Below are 19386 nucleotides of genomic sequence, written 5' to 3'. Positions count from 1 at the left end.
TGCCGAGGATTCTAACCCTCACCCTTCAGTTCAGTTGCTGCTGAATGCTTATTCCCCCCAGAAAAAAAAAAAAAAAAAGCATGTTGTCTTTGCAATAGCTCATGTGCACATTATTTCATTCATGGAGATGCAGCAACTTCTGGTTTTGACAGGGCTTTGGAACCTAGCTGGGGCAGAGCCTCACAGGACATGCTTTCCTTCTGATCTCTTGCTCTTTTTTGGTTGAGCTCTTCAGTGTTTGAGCCTCTTTTCAAAAAGTGCTTGGAGCACAAAAATTCCCTTCCTTCTTGTGATGAATAAAGTGTCTTGAGAAGATGCTACATAATCTTTATAAAGGTTTTGAACTGTCCTTTTAACCTGCTGTATTTGCTTTGTGTTTGCTCTACAACCCTCCTCTGTCCTGCACACGACCTGACACTGCTGGCCGCTGCTGGAATTGTCAGATATTTGTCCTCCCCAGGTCCAAGGCAACTAATCAGTCCAAGGGGAGCATCTGATGCTGCCTCTGCAAAAATCTGATGGCAAAGACTTGCCCTCGAATCTGATCCATGAAAGTTTAAAAACAAAAATGGTAGGAAAAATGGCATGGAGGAGAAAGCAAACAAACAAACAACTTGCAAATATTTCAGCAACACTTCAGGTAGTAATTGTCCTGCTGAAAAATTGGGACTAATTTACTCGCTTGTCTTAGACATTCAAAAAAGCACTTGCCTGGCTATGGTGGAGTTGTGTCCCTGTGACCCAGAACTGAACTTTTTTTTTTTTTTTTAACTTAATGATATCTACTTCTCTTATAAACTAAGTAAATGGTTCTTATTCTTGTTTACATGTGTTTTCTCAGCTTAGTTTAACTGAGCTTGATGTGAACAAAGTGTTTGGTGCATACTTTGCAAATTGTTGGAGAAAGTTTAGGTCTTATTTTTTTTTTTTTTACAGTATTCTTGCGTAAACTGAGTATAATCTATCATTAAATACAATTTGCAAATGATTTCAATCTCTGTCACATTTAAATTCACAACAGATTTATATGTTTTCACATTTTTGGGTCTTCAGTATTCCCCTGAATGCCTTAGAACTTCTAAGCTTATAATGTCAGCTGAGAATTTTTCTCCCACAGTTTTGGCAAGCTTTGGTGTCCTAACTTTCCTAATTCTTATTAACATGATATTAAAATACCACTGAAAAGATTTATTTATTTTTTTTTAAATGAAGATTTGAGAAGTTAGTTTTACGCAGTGGCTGAGCAGAAATCTTCCAAAATACAAACTAGTGAAATTTAAGAGTCTGGAAGCCATTGTCTTGAAACAGACACACAGAATTTATAGAGAATCTGTCAGCAGGTGAGATGCTTCCTAAGCTGACGTTTGATGTTGCTTTTGGATAATTAAGTTTTCAGGGGGTAATTAAATGGGATATCTGAGAGGCAGTTGTTTTGAAAGGCTTGCTTTGTTGCTAATCTGTTTGCTATGTTCAAGCTATGACTGCTGCTTTACTAAGCAGTATGTTTCAACAGAAAAGAAAGAATTTTGGAAAAAGCAGAGGGGACATTTATCACTTGCTTTTGGTACGAAAACAACTAAAACCAGGCTAGCGAGTCTATTGACTGTATAGCATCCCCTAGAACTCCTAAGTATCTGTGCAAAAAAACCGGAATGTGTAGTACATTCCTAAAATGCATTATAGATTTTAGAAAGCCAAAATTTTAATGAGCACAGTGACTTCAGGGCTAACTAATGCTTCTCAATTACTAACAGATTATTTTTCCTTTACATACAAAGCCACTCCGCCAGAGCAGACTATAAGTTTCTTTGACACATGGAGTCACTAAAATACACATACTGTGCTAAGCATAATATATAACAGTTTTTGTGAAAACAAAAATGTGTAATATTTTCCATTCAAGGCTTCTCAAGTACTGAAATTCATAACTCTGCCTGCTATTGATAGTGATCTTGGAGTCCCTTGGCTAGAAGTGTTGCCAGTTATCTCCTTTCCAAGTTTTGGAAGGAAGGTAGGAGCTCAAGTCAGTCATTATCCACCAAGTCTTGTTAACTCATAAACCACCGCCACATTCAGGTGATAATTAAGTGAATGCTGGGACAATTTTTTTTTTTTTTTTTTTTTTCAAATTTTTAAACCATCTCTTGGAGCTGCCTAAAAAGAAGCAACGTGAATAACATAATTATAAAGTATTTTTGTAGGATTTTTATACCAATTAGACTTTTTGAAGTGGTTGTAGGGGGCTATTTTGGAGCAGTGAGCTTCTAGTGTGATTTCGAGCAAGTTGGGTAAGGGCAGATTGAAGTTCCCCCTCAAAAAATGGGGAACAAAAGGAGATGGGACAATATCAGGTTTCAGCACAACTCAAGTAAACAACACAGTGGTTTAAAAAAAATCAGAAAAAAAAAATCTTTATCAGTTCTTGGTTACCATATTAGGAAGTGTTTTTGGCAGGAAATGTTGGAGAGAAGAGATTTAGATATCTCACATAACTGAAGATTGTTTCCTGCATTTCCTAGCCACCTTTCTGAAAAGCTGACAGAGTTTTTTTGGTTAGTTGGGAACTTTTTTAGGATCCAGGTAAATTTCAGACTTAATATTTCAAACTAAGGAATAAAATCTATAGGTCACTTTGCTGTGTTTTTAAACAAGTGCTCCTTGCTTACATTTGCCAAATATTTTAATGACAGACAAAGTAGTTGTTGCAGATAGTTTAAAAACAACAATACTACAACAAATACTAAAACAAACAAACAAAACCAAATGACAACAAAACAGACAAAAAACCACTCTGCAGATTGTCTTATACACAGAGGTGAGGAAAGTAGAATGTCAATGCTAAAATTAATACTATATCAAATCAATATTATCGTTGATTATTTAAAAAAAAAAAATGGAGAAATACATTTAATGTACTTGTAAGGTGGTACTAATCTGGTAGGTTTATTTTGGCATGGAGGATGGATTCCTACTTTAGAGGTGTTTGTTTATTTTCATATTAGGAATAACAAAAACACTTTGAAGTAAAATAAGGTCAGAATTTCTCCTGAGATAGGAGAAAGTTATTTGTTTAATGAGAGGGATTTCATCTGGTGTTATTTGGTGTTATTATCTTTAGATAATGCAGCCTGAGGCACTTAGCATCCTTCCTGGAGTAAGATAATACCTTGCAGGGCTGGACCTGAACTGTTTCTGCCATATTTAGCAGACACCACCCATTTGCTCAAGATCTGAATAAAGGACACTGTGAAGCTGTTCCATTTGTTTCCCTCTTTTTTTTTTTTTTTTTTTTTTTTTTTTAAAGGTGGAGAAGGTTGTAGATTTTTGTAAGTCTTTGGCAGAAGATGTAATTTCAGGGACTATTTTTATTTTAAAGCTATGCCTTCAATTTTGATCATGGATATTTTTCTTGGCTGAGATGTGTTTTTTTCATTTTCTTTTTCTTTTTTTTTTTTTTTTTTTTCCCCACAATACTTTAGCACGAGAGAATGTCTCCTTGTTAGGATGAGATACCATGAATAGCTGCATACTGTGGGTGAGGCCAAAAGGAAGTAAGGGGGTGAGCTGCAGCAATTGCAGACATTAGATATTTACTCTTCCCTAACCTATTCATTGTATAATTCACCCAAATGATTTAGTTCTTAAAAAATGCAAAGAATTCATCTAATCCTTCTTGTGATGCACCAAGTTCCTGCTGTTTGCTTTTGTGTTTTAAATACCAAGATAGACTTCTCTCATCATGAGTCATCAAATTGTTGTTACCTTTTGACTTATTTGGCTTTTTTTTTTTTTTCCTTTTTTATGCATCTGCCTGCCTGCCTACATTGACTGTTGTTGTGTGTTTTTTATTTTATTTTATTTTATTTTATTTTATTTTATTTTATTTTATTTTATTTTATTTTATTTTATTTTTATTTTTATTTTTATTTTTATTTTTTATTTTTTATTTTTATTTTTATTTTTATTTTATTTTATTTTTAATTGCTTTTCCTGAGAAGGATCTGTCAGACTTTGCTGCTACCCATTTAGGGAAAAATGTGGGAATGAAGATAACAGTATATGCCATTTATGGTCCAATACTATCCCCTGATATGGGTTACTGTGGCTTGTTAATGGTCAGACAGGGATGCAAAAGGAAAAAAGAAGGGGGGGGGAGGAAGGGCAGATATGTCTGCAGGGTCCAAAAGAAGCTTGTATTTCTGAGATGGTGGATGGCGAAATGTTTCATTATGGGATTGGGGACCTGAAATGGTTGCAGTCATTTCAAACTCTCTGCAGCTCTGGGGCTGGCCAAGCTTTGTAGAAAGGTCATGGGTAGGCAAGGACCAACCTCGGTGAGAGCTGTCACAGGTATTGTTCATGTGGCTACCACAACTGGACACAGCTGGAGTGAGGACCATGGGATATCATGTTTGGACCCTTTTTGGTGACCAGAAGAAAGCATTTATTTTCTGTCTTCCATACCTTGCTATCCATCCCAAGCTTTGTTTAACTACACAAGTCTGTGAAGAGTCGCTTTCCATTTTTGCATGAGATTGCAGAAATCTTAAGCCTTGCACAGATCGTTAAAGTATTTTCTCCATGTTTGTGGACATTTCCTCTTGGAGATAGCAGATGACCAAGAAAAACAATACTGGTTCCTGATCTGCTTAACATAAATGCATTAAGAAAATATATTTGGACAGTTGAACTTTTCATATTTGTCAAAAGAGATCACCCAAGAAGTGTAATTTACTGTACAGAGACCAATGTTTCATGTTATTCATGTTCTAGCTCCAAGTCAAATGCATGCCTAGAAAGCATTGTAGGGAGCAGCTGAGGTCTGGGACTTTTTTCCTCTGAAAAGTGCTTTCAGGATTGGACCAAGGAGTAGCACTCCACACCATGGCTCACCAGAACTCCATCTTTTAGTAAAAGAGAATTCATATACTACATTTGATCCATTTGTTATCAAATTAGCATGCAATTACTTGTAAGAAAGGTTTTCTGCAGTCAGTGGTCCAATACTTCCTGAGCTCCCATACGTTAGGTAAAGAATTTAAACGTTTCCTTAGCCCCTCAGTAGATTTTGAAATCTGCTTTTGAAAATGGGTATAGGATTTTCTGTTTAACTGGTCTCCAGGGCATTTTGCCATTCACAATCTCATGTTAAACTTTTCTTTCCATTCTTGCTTTGACCTGTGCAACCCATCCATTACATGTGTGGAATCTCAGAGGCTCATTAATTAGCATGCAAATTGTGGTGTCATTGACCTCACTCATTTATTTTAAGCTATGTCCATAGCTATTGAGTGAAAGACTTAGGGAAACAATGTGGTGTTGGCCACAGTTTATCTCCAAGTCTTAAAATAACACAGATACCTCAGAGAGTGGCATGATCTTTAGTGACATTTTAATTCTGTTGGCACACTTTAAAATAGCCAGCTGGGACATCACAGATAGACTTCAGTTTTGAAGCCTTGCAGTCACCATCTGAATGCCAAACTTTTGAGGAGCAAAATAATGCATTTATATATAGATGAAACAAGCTGTAATCAGACTGGCCTCGCAGCACATGCCAGTAATTGTGAACAGCTGCATTAGAACAATGCATCTGTTAAGACTCCTCCACGCCCAAGAATACATCTACTTGTCTGGTCCAAAGATCACTCCTGGGTGTATCGATATGCTTTTCTTAAGAATAGAGAGAATCATTAGGGATGCAATTGTTTGAAGAAATCATTCCTTGATTATATGTTATCAAGGGAGTGTTGGATATACGCAGACTAGCAGAGATTGAGAAAACAATCCAAACCCCTTCTTGTACAGCAAATGAACAGTATCTCTGCTTTGGTGTCTGGAACCTCCCAGGCTTTAACTGTATCTGCAAAATGCATAGTGCATAATTTCAGCTGGATTAATGTTGTTTGTAGGCTGTGCCTGGTTGCTCCTTCCTCTAATGGGCCAAAAGTGCCTGGGCAAATGTTGAACCAGTTTACATGGGAGTAGGTGAGAATACTGAAGGGCAAGGCACTCAGATGTGGCAAGATAAGCTGTCTGTGTACACGTGTGCCCTTTTCTACAGAATCGGTAATCTAGGCTCTGATTGAGAGAGGTAATGATATGGAAGAATGGGTTTGTTCTTTTTTTGGGAAGAATTGCTTCTCTGTTTTTATGCTGGTGCTGGTTACAGGGTTAGAACAAGCCTGGCCTCTATGGGTAGTAGAAGAGTTACCGTTTTCAATTCACTTAAAAAACAAGACCCTTTAAATTGTACATACCAGCAACTTAATCCAGATACTGGACTGGTTTTGACATAGAATGAGGCTATAACATGCTCAAAGACCTCAAAGTCCCAGTGACTGAACCTGAGGTTGAGGAGCCAGCTCTTACATGTGTTACTACCTGCATAAAAATTGATCACATTTCTTTGTGCTTCCTTTCCTATAGTATTACACTAATTGTTTAGTTTCACATTTGTTTATGTAGTCAGAAGTATTTGCTTGGTATGTGTTACTTTTAGTTTAAACACATGAAATGTGGGATGGGTACATATAAGAAAAACAAAGTGACTTAATCATTAAGCCATAACAAACCACTAACAACAGAAACAAAAATGCTGGCATGCTCAAGCCTCTTCTAGAATGCCATTGTGGAGCTATAAAAATTTGTGGTGGGAACAGGTAATGTTGCTCTTTGGCCCGTTTCTGAGGCATATTTTGTGCCAGTGAGTTTCTAAGGACCAGAACATGAAACTGAAGAAATTCTTTCACCATGGTGGAAGCCAGTCATACTGTCTGTGCTGCTTTTTCCCCTGGAGTTTTCATTGGAGAAAACCTTTTTGTGGCCTCTGGTTCAACTGCAAGAAGTCACATCACAAAAAGAAGGCCAAGAACAAAGATGTCAAGGTCCCAAACTAGGAAATATCCAGGGAAGCCTGTACTTCTGCCTGAGAAGTTTCATTTTACAAGTCTTATGTGCTCTGCATGCACTGACTAACTTCCTAAGGAAAGCAGTGGTACAGGTCTCATTTTGCCTGCGTGACCGATTTCCAAACAGCATGATTAAAAACATCTTGAGGCTAGCATGACTGTACTGCTTGTAGTGCTTTGGGACACTGAGCGATGTTTTCCCTCCCCTGCATTAATTCCATGAAGAAAAGTGTTAATAGGAATACATCAGAAAGTCGAGGAAATTATTTTCTGCAAACGTTAGGCAAAACCTTCTTGCTGCTAATTTGGTTCTCCAGTACTGGCATTAGTCAAATGGCCATTGAATTCAATAGCTTAATGAGACTGCCAGAAAGACAGCAAGCTTGAATAATGGCTGTTTGACCCAGGTCCAAAAGTTTTCTGATCAAAAAATTTCAAAGCGCTGTTGGTTTCCTTCCCAGAACCTGAAGTAGCCTTGGGATTTGGCAATCATTTGGCAGTCGTGCGTGAACAGTGGTGCTTCCTGTGCTCCTGGCCAAGGCTAGAGAAATGGAAAAGTTTACATTTTGGAAAATGGAAACATTTCTTAGAATGCAATTCTTCTCACCTGTGAATTTGAAGAGTATCTGAACATATCTGAGAGTGAAATTTTGTTCCCTTTTTCTCAGAAAATTTAGGATTTTGCACTTGATATATTTTCTAGCTTGTGTGATATACTTAATGCCCTTTATTTTAATTCCTCTTTTGAAAATCAACTTAATCTTGTTCCTTTTATTTCAAAATCAAGAGTGGGAGAAAGATCATTTTCATTGTGTTCCCTCCATGATGGGTTCCTTGCTTCTCAAAGCCTGGTATTTTACAGGCAGCTCACCTGACCCCCAGATCTAACCTACCTTGGTCTGCTCTGTAATCCGTATCATTTTTCCCTTGGTAAACACTCATCTCATTGTTTGGGTGCCACAAATAATGTTACTTGTTTCTATTTACACCTTTGTTTTTCAATTACAGTATATGCCCAACACCTGTTAGTTTCCTCTGAAAAGCACATCTCTTCCATATGCAAGGTTTATGATGCTAACTTGCAGGCATTCTTTAATTATAAAAGGGTATGTATGTGATGATCTGTCAAAGGACAGTTGTCTCTAAATGGATTAAAAGAAGCTTACAGGGTTTAAAAATGGTCCATGCCCATCATATGCTGAAAATAGTTGAAGTTAGCTAAAAGAGATAGCTAAATAACACTAATAATTTACATACAGCAGGTAAATGTTTGGATTCTTAATTCCAGATAGGAACATTTGGAAATACGTGAATGTGCTTTGTAAAGATAAGAAGGGAAAAAAAAAAAAAAAGGTAAATATGTCAAGTGACCAGTGTTGTTAGGTAAACCGTTCCTAAGCATCTGCCCACAGGAAAAAATGAGACACCATTTAAAAAAAAAAACAAAACAGTCCTGTGCCATGCAAGATCATCTCTCAGCTGTTGGGAATCAAAATTATCCTGTCCTGACTCATCAGTAGGGCTCTTTCTACCTCACTCTGGGAGACAGCATAATGAGAATGTATTAAAGATTGAGTGTTTGGAAATAAATGTGTTCTTGAACGATAGTAGTATCATAAAAGCGTAACAGAGTAAGAAAGATTTGTGGTAAAGCTGGGAAAAACTGGCAGGTTTTCAGGCATACATGTTTTTCTAGTGGTCTGGAATAGAGCTAAATGCAAGTTGTGAGCAACTGCTGAAAGTTTTACTATCCATCACTTCCACCATCTAACAGAAAGGTAAGTGGTACCTGCAGTCAAGCTATAACCTATCAACAGGGAAGAAAGGTGGTAAGGTGCTTATCTTCTCAAGGAAAGAAAAATAATTAACAGCCTGTGCCCCATGGAAAGACTAGTGATTGCAGTGATGATAACTGCATGCCATAAAGAAACTAGGAAGGTTTCTTTCTCCATATTTACTTTAAGTTCGATTGTTTTCAGTCTGTTATTCACCTGCAAGGAAAAAAAATCCCACTTTTTAAATGCAGATGTTTTCTCTAGTGCAGCCAAATTCTGTAGAAAGCTGTTTGGAGTTTTTATTTGTTTTGTTTTGTTCTTGACAAGTTTTTGAAAAAATTTGTTGCCTTTGAAAAGTTCCAGCGTATTGTCAGTAGAAAGTCATGTCTGTGGCACCGAACCACAAAACCCCATGAGGTAATAAAAACACTTACTGTGCCTGTGAGTAGTTGCTTGCTTATTTTTGTCTTGCTTTAGAGCAGAAGTAGTGGTTGCAGCATTGTGAAAAATGTCAACGGGTTTTGTTACTGTCAAGAGTTTTTTTGCATCAGTTTTGCTTCAGCGATCAGTTGCTCGCAAAAACTGTTAATTGCCTCATACGCTGTGCACATGCTGAGAATGGTATCCCTGAAGTATTTGGAGCGGAGAAGGGTAAAAGCTACTTTCCTAAAGCTAGGCTGTGGGAAGGGAGACCTTTTTACTTAGCTGCATCGGCCTGAGTCAGATGGGATTGTTCATTTTTTCTCTTCTTTTACAGTTGCTGCAAATGACAGAAGAATCACAGCAGTGTGTTTTATACATCTTTACTTAGTCAGCATGAGCATTTCCATTATAGTTGGTCCCTTGATTTGTTAACTACAGGAATTAGCTCTTTGAGATGACTACTGCTTTTCAATCATTCTTGCTTAGCTCTTGCAGTAGACAAAATGATTTCCAGCTCCAAATCTTACTCTGGCAGTTGCTCTTTGACTTCGCTTTCCTTTAAAGGTGTGGTTAGACCTGAGGCCTTCTAGATACAATACTTGGAGGTTTTCTTTTATATTTATACGGCTTCTTTCAAATAGAAGTTTTTAAACATCTAAAGCTGTGTTAATCATGTCAAGACATAAATAACTTTTCTCAACATATTAGATCTACAAAACATGCTGTTAAACCAGTGACTTTAAATATGTAAACGGATGAACAATACATGGAAGTGATAAAGGCCAACAAAAGCAGGGACAAGAGGTGGATGCAATGTGGAGAAGTGAACTTCTTGGAAGTGCATATTCATTATACTGATCCTGCAACAATTCTGCAATGTGATTAACAGTGCTTCCCCTTTGCTGTCTCTGCAGTCACCACCTCCTGTCACCCCAGCTGTGGTGTGCAGAGGGGCAGGAGAAGTGATACACTTCTCAGTGTAGTCTCAGTGTACTCTACTTGTGAATGGGTGAGCTGCTTGGTAGAGGAGAAATGCATTGACCTCCCATAAGATGTGAAACTTAAGTCTAATGGCTCTGTAACATTCCAGTTTCTTCATCTGAGGGAGAAAATGTGATATAAATGCTCATTCCCAATCATGCACTTACTAAGAAAAAAAAATCCCTAATAAGGGTATGTTGGGATTTAAAAACTTTTTTTTTGTCATGAATTTCCAGTTAAAATACACGCGACTGCACTTTCAAGCTCATTTAGACTGTGTTTCGGACAAAGGAGGTCATTTAAGCATTAGTCACCGTAGTGTGGTAGGCACTGGAAAAAATAATTTAGTTGGTAGTGTAGAATATCCTAAATTATAACCTAGATTTGATGCCAGACTGATGTCAGCATGAAGTTGAGCTTTTTTTTTTTTTTTTTGAAGGTTTTAGAGGAATGACTATGTCTGTGAGTTGTTTAGACCTGTGCTTTTCTTTAAGCTGGTTATTTTTAAAAGGTAGCTTGCTGTGTTAGAATTAGTGTCTCATAAATGCTTCTTAAGAAAATTAAATGTATAAATTCCACTACTGAAAGCCGGGGTATAGTTGCTGAAGGCTTTTGGTTCTGTCTTGATATTTGCACTTAACTATTATATACTGTTACTTGGCAAAACAGCTTTGGGAATGCTAAACAAAGAAATAATAAAAATTAGTTATAACAAGTTAGAACTGAATGAAGTGACCACCATCACTGAAGGAAATGCATGGGCAAATCTTATAGATGAGATGTTATTTTTCCCATCACTTGTAAAGCAGTGACAAGGTAGGATCCCTGCCTCCTGAACTAGATGACAGGACTTGGACACCCTGAGTTGCGTACAGATCTGCTGGAAAGATTGTAGCACAAATACCGTGCTTAATACAGGGGATGGTTTTCCCGTCTTGACTCTTGCCAAGGAGTCATGGGCAGGTACAGACAGACATACCTCTGCTGGTCCAGTCCTGGTTGTATGCATGATACCTGCAGGTTTCTAAACCTCGTGCCATTACAAGAGTGAAAAGCATGGTTTTGAAAATCTTTGTCAGTCAGAAGGTGAGATGTATTCCATAGTATTTTTTTTCCCTTAACTTTTAGTTTGTTTTTGGCTTTGCCTTAATAGAATAAAATATTATCTGACTGCACTTAAACTCTCTTTACAAATGCGTTCAGTAGGGTTGCCACAGACCACAGGAATGAGACTATGAGCGGTGGTTGCCTTTGGGAGGTCTTGAAAACAACTAATCCTTTGTGGGCAGGAATACCAAAGCAGAGGGCAGTTTCTTCCTCTCCTAAAATGTCAGAACTGCTTATTTTAGCACATAATAATGAAATCCCCAACCTTATTTAAATTTGATAGGGACCTACATTTGATTTGGCTGACTATTAAGTGAGCAGCAAAGCAAGGACATAATTATTCTTTCTTTTACCTGGCTTTATGCTTCATCTTAATCCAAAGTGCTGAAGAGTGCATGGTCTGGGGATGTGAACATGTATAACATATACCAAATGCAAAATGCTGATGCTTACATTATATTAATTTTCAGCCTTAATGAAAATGGAATATGTGTTGGATGATTCATAAACTCGTATTCCTAGGCAAAACATGACAAAGTACTGTTTCAGAGATGACAAATATTATTTTGACATACTATTATATAAAGAAATAAATACCAGTATTCTTAACATACTCCATTAAATACACCTCAGCAAGAAGTGTGAAACCTGAAAGTCTAAATAACAACTCATTCAAAATTGGGTTTAAAGATACAAGCTGTTTAAATATTGCCCACCTGACTAAAGAGCTCCTTTTCTGCCATTTCAGATTTAAACTGAGCATGAACATAAACTCTCTTCAATATTTTGTTTCTTAAAGCTGAGACAATTGTGTCTCACACTGGAGTTTGTATTTTAATATTTTAATATTTGAGTTGACAGCTTTGCAGTCTGTTTTTGTAGGACAAGAGGAGAAATATGCATTTTTAATATACGAATTAGCTTGCAGAATAAGAATTTAGCACTAAGACTCCTTGATGTACCTGGCATCTGAAATACCATTATCTTTTAAAAAAGCAAATGAGCATTCAGTCTTCCTCCTTCCACATTTGTCATTATTTGGCATGTTCAACAAAATAAAGACTAATGGACTAAAATAGAACAGGTAATGGCTTAGGAGAGAAAATGTGATTGACAACCATCATAGCAACCTGTTGGTATGCTACCAAGCACCATGACCAAAGTACAGTTTTGAAAAACATTGCACTGTTTTTTTTTTTTTTTTTTTTTTTTAAGGAGGGAAAACAAAATCATATTTTTGCAATGACTGCAACACTTTCCAGTTCTCAAGTTTCCATGCTTAATGATAATTTGGTTACCTCTTCTTTCCTCTGTATGGGGATGTACTTGGGGTTACAGTTTCTGGGCTGCAGGTGCTTGTCATAGCAAGATCTTTAAAGCACCAATCTAGCTGATATCTAGCTGATTCGTGTCAGCCAGGGCAGTGGGTCCATTTCTACAAAGCTGTGGGGAGTGTAGTTGCAAGGTATACTACCTGGCAGATGACTCATATTTTTAACGTAAGGCCAATGTTTCCAATAATGCATAAGCTGCAACAAGAAGCAAGATTAAGAATGTTTCTTCTCTTCCATTCTTGTGATGCAGAATTCATAGGAGCTGAATTATGTCTGCAGTGGGGAAAGGGCTTTGGACTAGGGAAAAAAAAATATTTGGATTTTTCTTTTTTCTGTGCTTTAAATTACATCTTCATTTGTTTTGGTTCAGATAGCTTCTATTAAAAGTCATAGCTTATTATATATAATGTTAAACATTTTCTGCTTGTCATTTTCATGTTTTCATGAGAGTTGGCTATCTTATGAAAAGCAAATGCATTTAGCTTTCTGCCCTGTCAGCTGGTTGCTGTCTAGAAATAAGATGATTCAAAACCAAAAATAACAACAACAACAAAAAAACCATAACTGCAGGCTACAGTGGTAAAACCATTAAAAGATGAGGTTTTCAGCAAGAAGATCTGACCATTGGCTTTTCAGGGATGTAGTGTCTGCTGCCAGAAACTATACCCTGAAGAAGGAGTTAGTTGTCAAAATGAGAGGAAAAAAAAATCCTTCCAAAAAAATCCTTCCATTCTTCTTTCCTCCTATTAGAAAGTTTCAGTTCAGACCAACAAATACAGTTCTGTAGAAAGTCTTCCAGCCTTGACTTCATTTTATGAATGACAGTTTTGTGTTCTTCTCCTCTTGTATCTCAGACTGGAGTTTGAGCAATTCTTTAAGTTACAGAGATACAAAAACAAAACAAACACAATACCTATTTTATTGCAGGTATTCTGTGTTCCCCTTGTTTATAGAGGGGTTGATGCATGCAGATGCCTCCTGGTAGTTTACCATGTAGTGCCTTTACTGGTGGTGGTGGAACCTTAATGGAGTTCAGGAGAGACAAATCTGAAACTCTTCTTCTGGGTTTTAGGTTAGATAAAACTTTATGAGTTTAGCAGCCAGGGGCTTTGGCCTCTGAAGAATCCTGCTTTGCCTTAAATTTAATTCTCTAATGCTAATCAGTGAGATGACAGTGTTTTGTTGGTGATCGATTTTTAGAGATGACGTACCAAATTGGACTCATAGCTTTAGTTGGGGTTTTCCAGATATTAGTGATTATGGAAGGATTCAGTTATGCTTGTGGCTTTTTGGTGGGTGAAATACTTGGAAGGGGAAATGAATGCAGGGAGAATTTAAAGAATGAACAGTTTTTGCTAGGCATGCTGCTTATAGCAGGAGCAGACTAATTCATTTCCCTAATAAGGCTGTGCTGGAAGTTGGAATGTTTTGAATTGCATTAAATGTCACAAAAGTATTCATCGGAGAGGAACAGCTTGTGGGATGTTTGGAGAACAAATTTGATCATGTTTGTCTGGTCGAAATGAGCTGTTTACACAGACTAAATATATCTTTTTTTTTTTTTTTTTTTTTTTTGAAAGAGCAAACATCTGCGATGGCAAAGTGTGCACAAACATTGTGCACTTTCATTTTCAGTATCCTGGCTGTCAGTAACTGACCGCTGTTGACTGTATTTTCACTGTCTGTAATAATTTGTAAGGAGATGGAAGCCTGGAGCTCGCTCCAGCAACAATTAGCCAAGGTCTTTTGTGTGCACTGTTTATAATAAGCATTTATACTGAGCTTTTATGTCTTTGTTTTGTTTGTATGTTACCAAAAATATTACACAAGCTCATATACTGAACTGCCAGCTTGAAATCATTCAGAAAATACCCTGCTTCAAGCTGTCCTGCTTTTCTAATAAGTAGTAACAGGGCAGGAACGTCATCTCCTTCTGAAAGTCTCTATCATCAGGTATCACTGCATCACCCCATTTAACCGAAGTAGCATGAAATCTTCACATCTAATTGCTAGGTGGGAAACTACATGATAACAGCTTAAAAAAAAAAAAAAAGTGCAAGATTCTGTAGTTAAATTACTTCTTGCTCTACAGATTTTGTAATATCTTTCCCAATTCCAAGGGTAATAGCCAAGATGTAAGCACTGTAGCAAGTATTTTCGTAAATGTATGTGTTGGACATGGACGTGTTTTGCTCTTCAACGTGAACTGTGCTTTTCCTCTTGTACTGTCTTGTCTAACCACCGTGCATTTTTCACATTCAGATCCTGGTGGCTCAGTTTGCTGGGTGAGCATTTTCTTTATGCAACGCTGGATAAATCACAGATTTTAGTCTGATTATGGTCTGAAGTCAACAAGGCCAAGCTAAACTGTTTGAAGTATGTCTGGGACATACAAATTTATGTCCTTGTTTCAAGTATGTTTGGGGGAAGTAAAGCAATGTTATGCTGTCTGGCTCCAATGTTAAAAGAACATTGGAAACATTGTAGTTATCAAGCCCCCCCCCCCCCCCTTCCTTCCCCCTCCCTCTGCCCCCCTTTTTAATGGCATTTTTGAAGACTAATTTTGAAGAATCTCTTCAGATCATCTGGAAGTAATGTTTGAAATAATTTTTGTTAAGTGCTGTATAGGTGAGCACAGAGCCATCTTCATACATTGCAAACTTAAATTTAATTATATTGTGAAACTAATGAAATGCATTTCTCTTGTAGACTGAAACTTCAGGTTCCAACTTTTGCAAACTTTATTTTTTCCTCAGCCATGAAATTTGGGAGTTGATTTGAATAGTGACTATCTTTCTACTTCTAACTGTTAGATCAGTTTAATAAATACACAAAACATTGCAAGTTACTTTATTATAAAATACATATCTAAAATACAGAAGAATCTTCTTCTACACTAGTCTTTAAAAAAGAAAGAAGAGTTTCCATATGTGTTGGCATTTTTTTTTCTTCTTGTTGCTTTTGTCGCTGCCAATTGACAAGTCCACAATTAGGCATGATTAACGATGCACCCTGGTGCTTTGGAGGGCCAGAGGTCAGTGTTCTCATAGGCTGCAAACTCTGTGGGAAACCGGAGAACAGACCTCTTCCTCAGAGCAGGGAAACGCTCTATCTGAGAATTATTGTTGATGTGGACATGATGCATGTCATCGGTGATGCACAAATGATGAAGGCAAAGTGCACAAAATGATATTCTTGTGAACTGTAGTATTGGTTTATGATTTTTTTTTTCCTCATTATTCTCTGCTTTTTTTTTCTGTATTTGTTTATTTATTTATTTATTTATTTTGATAACATAGCATGTGGGTTTATATTCATCTCCCTTTTTTTTTTATAAGCTAGTTGCTGGACTGAAACAACAGAAAAGCTGTTGTTGGTATCAGATGGGCCTCATGGGCCAAATGGCTTTCAGGGAAGAAGTAAATGAAGTAAACATTTTAATCAGCTATTAACAAGGAAAAAATATATTTGTTAAAAGTTGAAAAGACGTCACTTATATGGGACAGCATGCCTACTTCAAATCTAGCTGGATTTGAATCTAGCTGCTAGAGTAGTAAGGCTGGTTTATACAGTAGATGTGTTTAATTAAAATGTAGCTTCTGTTCCCTGTTCTCCAAACAAACTTTTTTGCCTCATTGGCAAACTTTCTTTTAGATATGATAACTCAGCTTCAGTTCAGCAAAACCCTTTTTAGAAGATTTTTAGGAAATCAGGTTTGCATGATTTCAGGCAGGATATGATTAATGTTGTCCCAGCTCTCTGAGCAGCTACCAAATATGGCCAGAAATGTTTTGAAATGTGGCAGGAAAGCAATTTTCTACCAAAACATCAAGAAAAGACTAAATTGTATCAGCAGCAGTGTTGTCAGTGTTGTCAGTGAGTTGGACTTTATGTTGTTCTATTGCATTTGGAAAAAAAATAAAAATAAAATTCAGGGTGTGTGTTTTTGCACATACATGCGCGCAAATCTGAAAAGACGATAAATCAAGTGAGATGCTTTTACCTATCACATATTGCAAGTTCAGTTTAGGTATAATGAAATCTGTTAATTCTTTATCTTCTTCGCCCTTTCCATTATGATACTTCCTTTACTTCCCACCACCCAGTGGTAGTTTCAATGTACTCATTGTTTGGAAGAAATTTTTTTGCTATCTACTGTGGAGTTCAAGTGATATTAAGTTTACCTTTGAAGGCCAGAGAATGTACCAAAAGTTCCTGTATTATTTAAGTTGTTAAGCTGTTTAGAAGGACTTTTATTGTTTTAAAAGGAAGCTTTCAGTTTTAAGCCTGGATAAGGGTTATGTGCTTTAAAATGCAATTTGTCTGACCAGAACTTTCTGAGTTTGAAAAGAAGGAAAGCAATATGCAAATTTTGACTGTCTCCTGACTGGTGATACATTATTATGAATTTCTAAATGAATTAGTACTTGGTGACAAATGCTAGAGTTCCTAATGTTGTATCTGGATAAATTCGTCTAGTTTGTTTTTGCTTTTGCCCTATATTAACTACGATGGAGTAGGTTCAACTTGAATGCTTCTTGTTTCCCTTAGAGGAAACAAATGATATAATTTATATATCTGTGGGTGGACATAGTGAGTTGGAAAAGGGAAATACTTAAATATTAAAGCATTTGTTTTTACAATTATGTGTGTTTTTCTCTTTCAGAGTTGCTTCTGTACCAAAACCTGATCTCATTCATGTACCGAAGGTATGTTCATCATCACAACTGAGAAATGCAGCATGTGGCACTGTTACCCATCTGTCAAACCCTGTTGTTGATAAGCACTAGCATTCAAACTTTCCTTTCAATATAACGTGCTTGATTTCCATGTGTTACGTTAAGACTACTGCAACTTTTGGATCTGAGTGATATTTTTTTTCACTCACTCAAAAAAGAATTAAGAGAACTGGCAAATGATCATCCACAAAAAAAAAAAAAAAAAAAAAAAAAGGAAAAAAAAGTGAATAAATGTTATCTTCCAACTTTTGGGGCTTTTTTTTAGAAAGATAAAGCTGAAATTTTTCTATATCCTTAAGAGAAAAACTGTAGTACGTTGTTGCTTGTTGTTTTTTTTTTTTTTTTTTATAGGCAGTTTCTTTTTCTTTCTTTTTTTTTTTTTCTTTTTTTTTTTTTTCCTTTTTTAATAGGTACTGAAATCCCCCTTTGTATTTGAAAGAAGCTTATCTAAATACAGAGTTTCAAAGAACAATTCATCTCACTTTACTTAGAGCCCTGGGGGTTTATTTGTTCTTGACTCCTTTTAATGTTATGTCCTCAAGCAACAGTTTCAAAAAACCCTTTTGATAAGTAGTCTATTTACAAACCTAAAAATGCTTACAAATGGCTGGGCATCTCTCTCATCAAGCATATACTGGAAAATCCTGTTAAGTGGACATAAATAATTGTATTACTGTCCTGCCAGACCTGATTTGAAAGGCACACAGTTTGGCACCACCTTGTTAAAATACAGCTCCTTGAAAACAAACAAGCAAACAAAAAAACAACAACCCACTGAATTCACTTTTTTTTTTTTTTTTGAGAGTTTTGATTTGATGAGTGTATATGCAGACTTCATTGGACAGATGGAATAGAAATAAACATTCTCAGATGCTAAAATGAGTTAGGGGGCTTCCTTTCCCCTCTAAGTCACCTCACCAAACTTGACAAACTACAAAACTGAACGTTCACTGGATGGCAGTTGTCTCTGTGAACCACTTAGAGCTGAGTGGTCCTCCTGTGTGTAAAAAAATATTCTGGGGAGATTATGTTTAAGAAAAACTGATAAAATATTCTGGAATAGGTTGGAGGTTGCGAAGGGACTTTTTTTTTTTTTTTTTTTTTTTTTTTTCCCCCAATCTACAGTTGCTCTAAAGAGAACTTTATAGAACGAGAGAGAAAAAGGAACAAATGGCTGCTCCCTCATATCTCTGACCCCAGGATAGCCACACTTTTGTTTTCCCATGTGGCTTTAGTATGTCAGATGGTATCAGTCTTGCACTTCTCCATCTGGAAACTATAACCCATGTCGACCTTGAGTTACAAAGTTGTGACTCAGCCACTCAAGTGGCACCTGGTCCCAGTGTCTGAAGCAGGGATAGGAGCCAGCCTGTATTTTGGCCAGGGAAGCCTTTGTCCTTGTAGTCGAGTGGAGTTGACAAGCCAGCTTGGGCCCAAAGCACTGGCCTCTAATAAATGAGCTGAAGGGCCCCTCGTTCCTCCCTTGAGGCCCCTATCAACAAATCAATGTATAGTGTGTGTGTGTGCGTATGCATGCACATGCAGTTTGCATATTGGGAACGTGCATATCTTGAATTGGGTTTGAGAGGTGGAATGTGGTTTTTAAAAAACGCTAATTTTTTCCACATGAATTACCCAGTGGGTTTTGCAATGGTGTGGTTCTTCAGTTTGTCTTGAATTTGATTTGTGGGGTGTCTGTTCTGGATGTGATGTGAGGAGTTAGCATCATGGGATTTCATTTTGACTGACTGTGCATGCTTGGGTCATTCCCTTTCCTAAATGCATGGCTCATTTTTTTCCATGTGCTTGTTGACAACGCTCTTGGTAAAGCTTGCTTCTGTGATGTTCATTCCTCTTACTTCACACTAGGCGGGTTGCCTCTCTCAACAGCACTGAAAATATGTTCTGAGGAATGTGCATGTGGTTGGTGTGTTTTTGTGTGTGTATTTTTTTTTTATCTCACATAGGAAGAACCTAAAGAAGTAGTTAAGCCTGTGCCCATTGCCTCTGCTGCTGCACCCAAATTCACTGCCACAGCCAGCGTGGCTTACAATAAGACCCCGAGGCCCTTCGGAGCTGTGACGTCCTCAAAAGTCACCTCCATCCCATCACCATC

The 19386-nt window shown here is 37.1% G+C and overlaps 1 protein-coding gene across 4 annotated transcripts in view; it reads left to right on the top strand.

Moving 5' to 3' along the window:
- The window catches only part of PDLIM5 (PDZ and LIM domain 5), a 79901-nt gene that overhangs the window by 52351 nt on the left and 8164 nt on the right, over positions 1–19386 (top strand). For all 4 annotated transcript variants that reach the window (XM_084285550.1, XM_084285549.1, XM_084285548.1 and 1 more), the window contains one exon: positions 17198–17240. In XM_084285550.1, coding sequence (XP_084141676.1) covers positions 17198–17240 — 43 coding nt within the window. The remainder of the gene's footprint in view (positions 1–17197; positions 17241–19386) is intronic.

This window comes from Netta rufina (genome assembly GCF_964035555.1).
Source record: "Netta rufina genome assembly, chromosome: 4".
Taxonomy (NCBI): Eukaryota; Metazoa; Chordata; class Aves; order Anseriformes; family Anatidae; genus Netta; species Netta rufina.
Note: the sequence above shows the minus strand (reverse complement) of the source record. Positions and strands in the feature narration are given on the sequence as shown.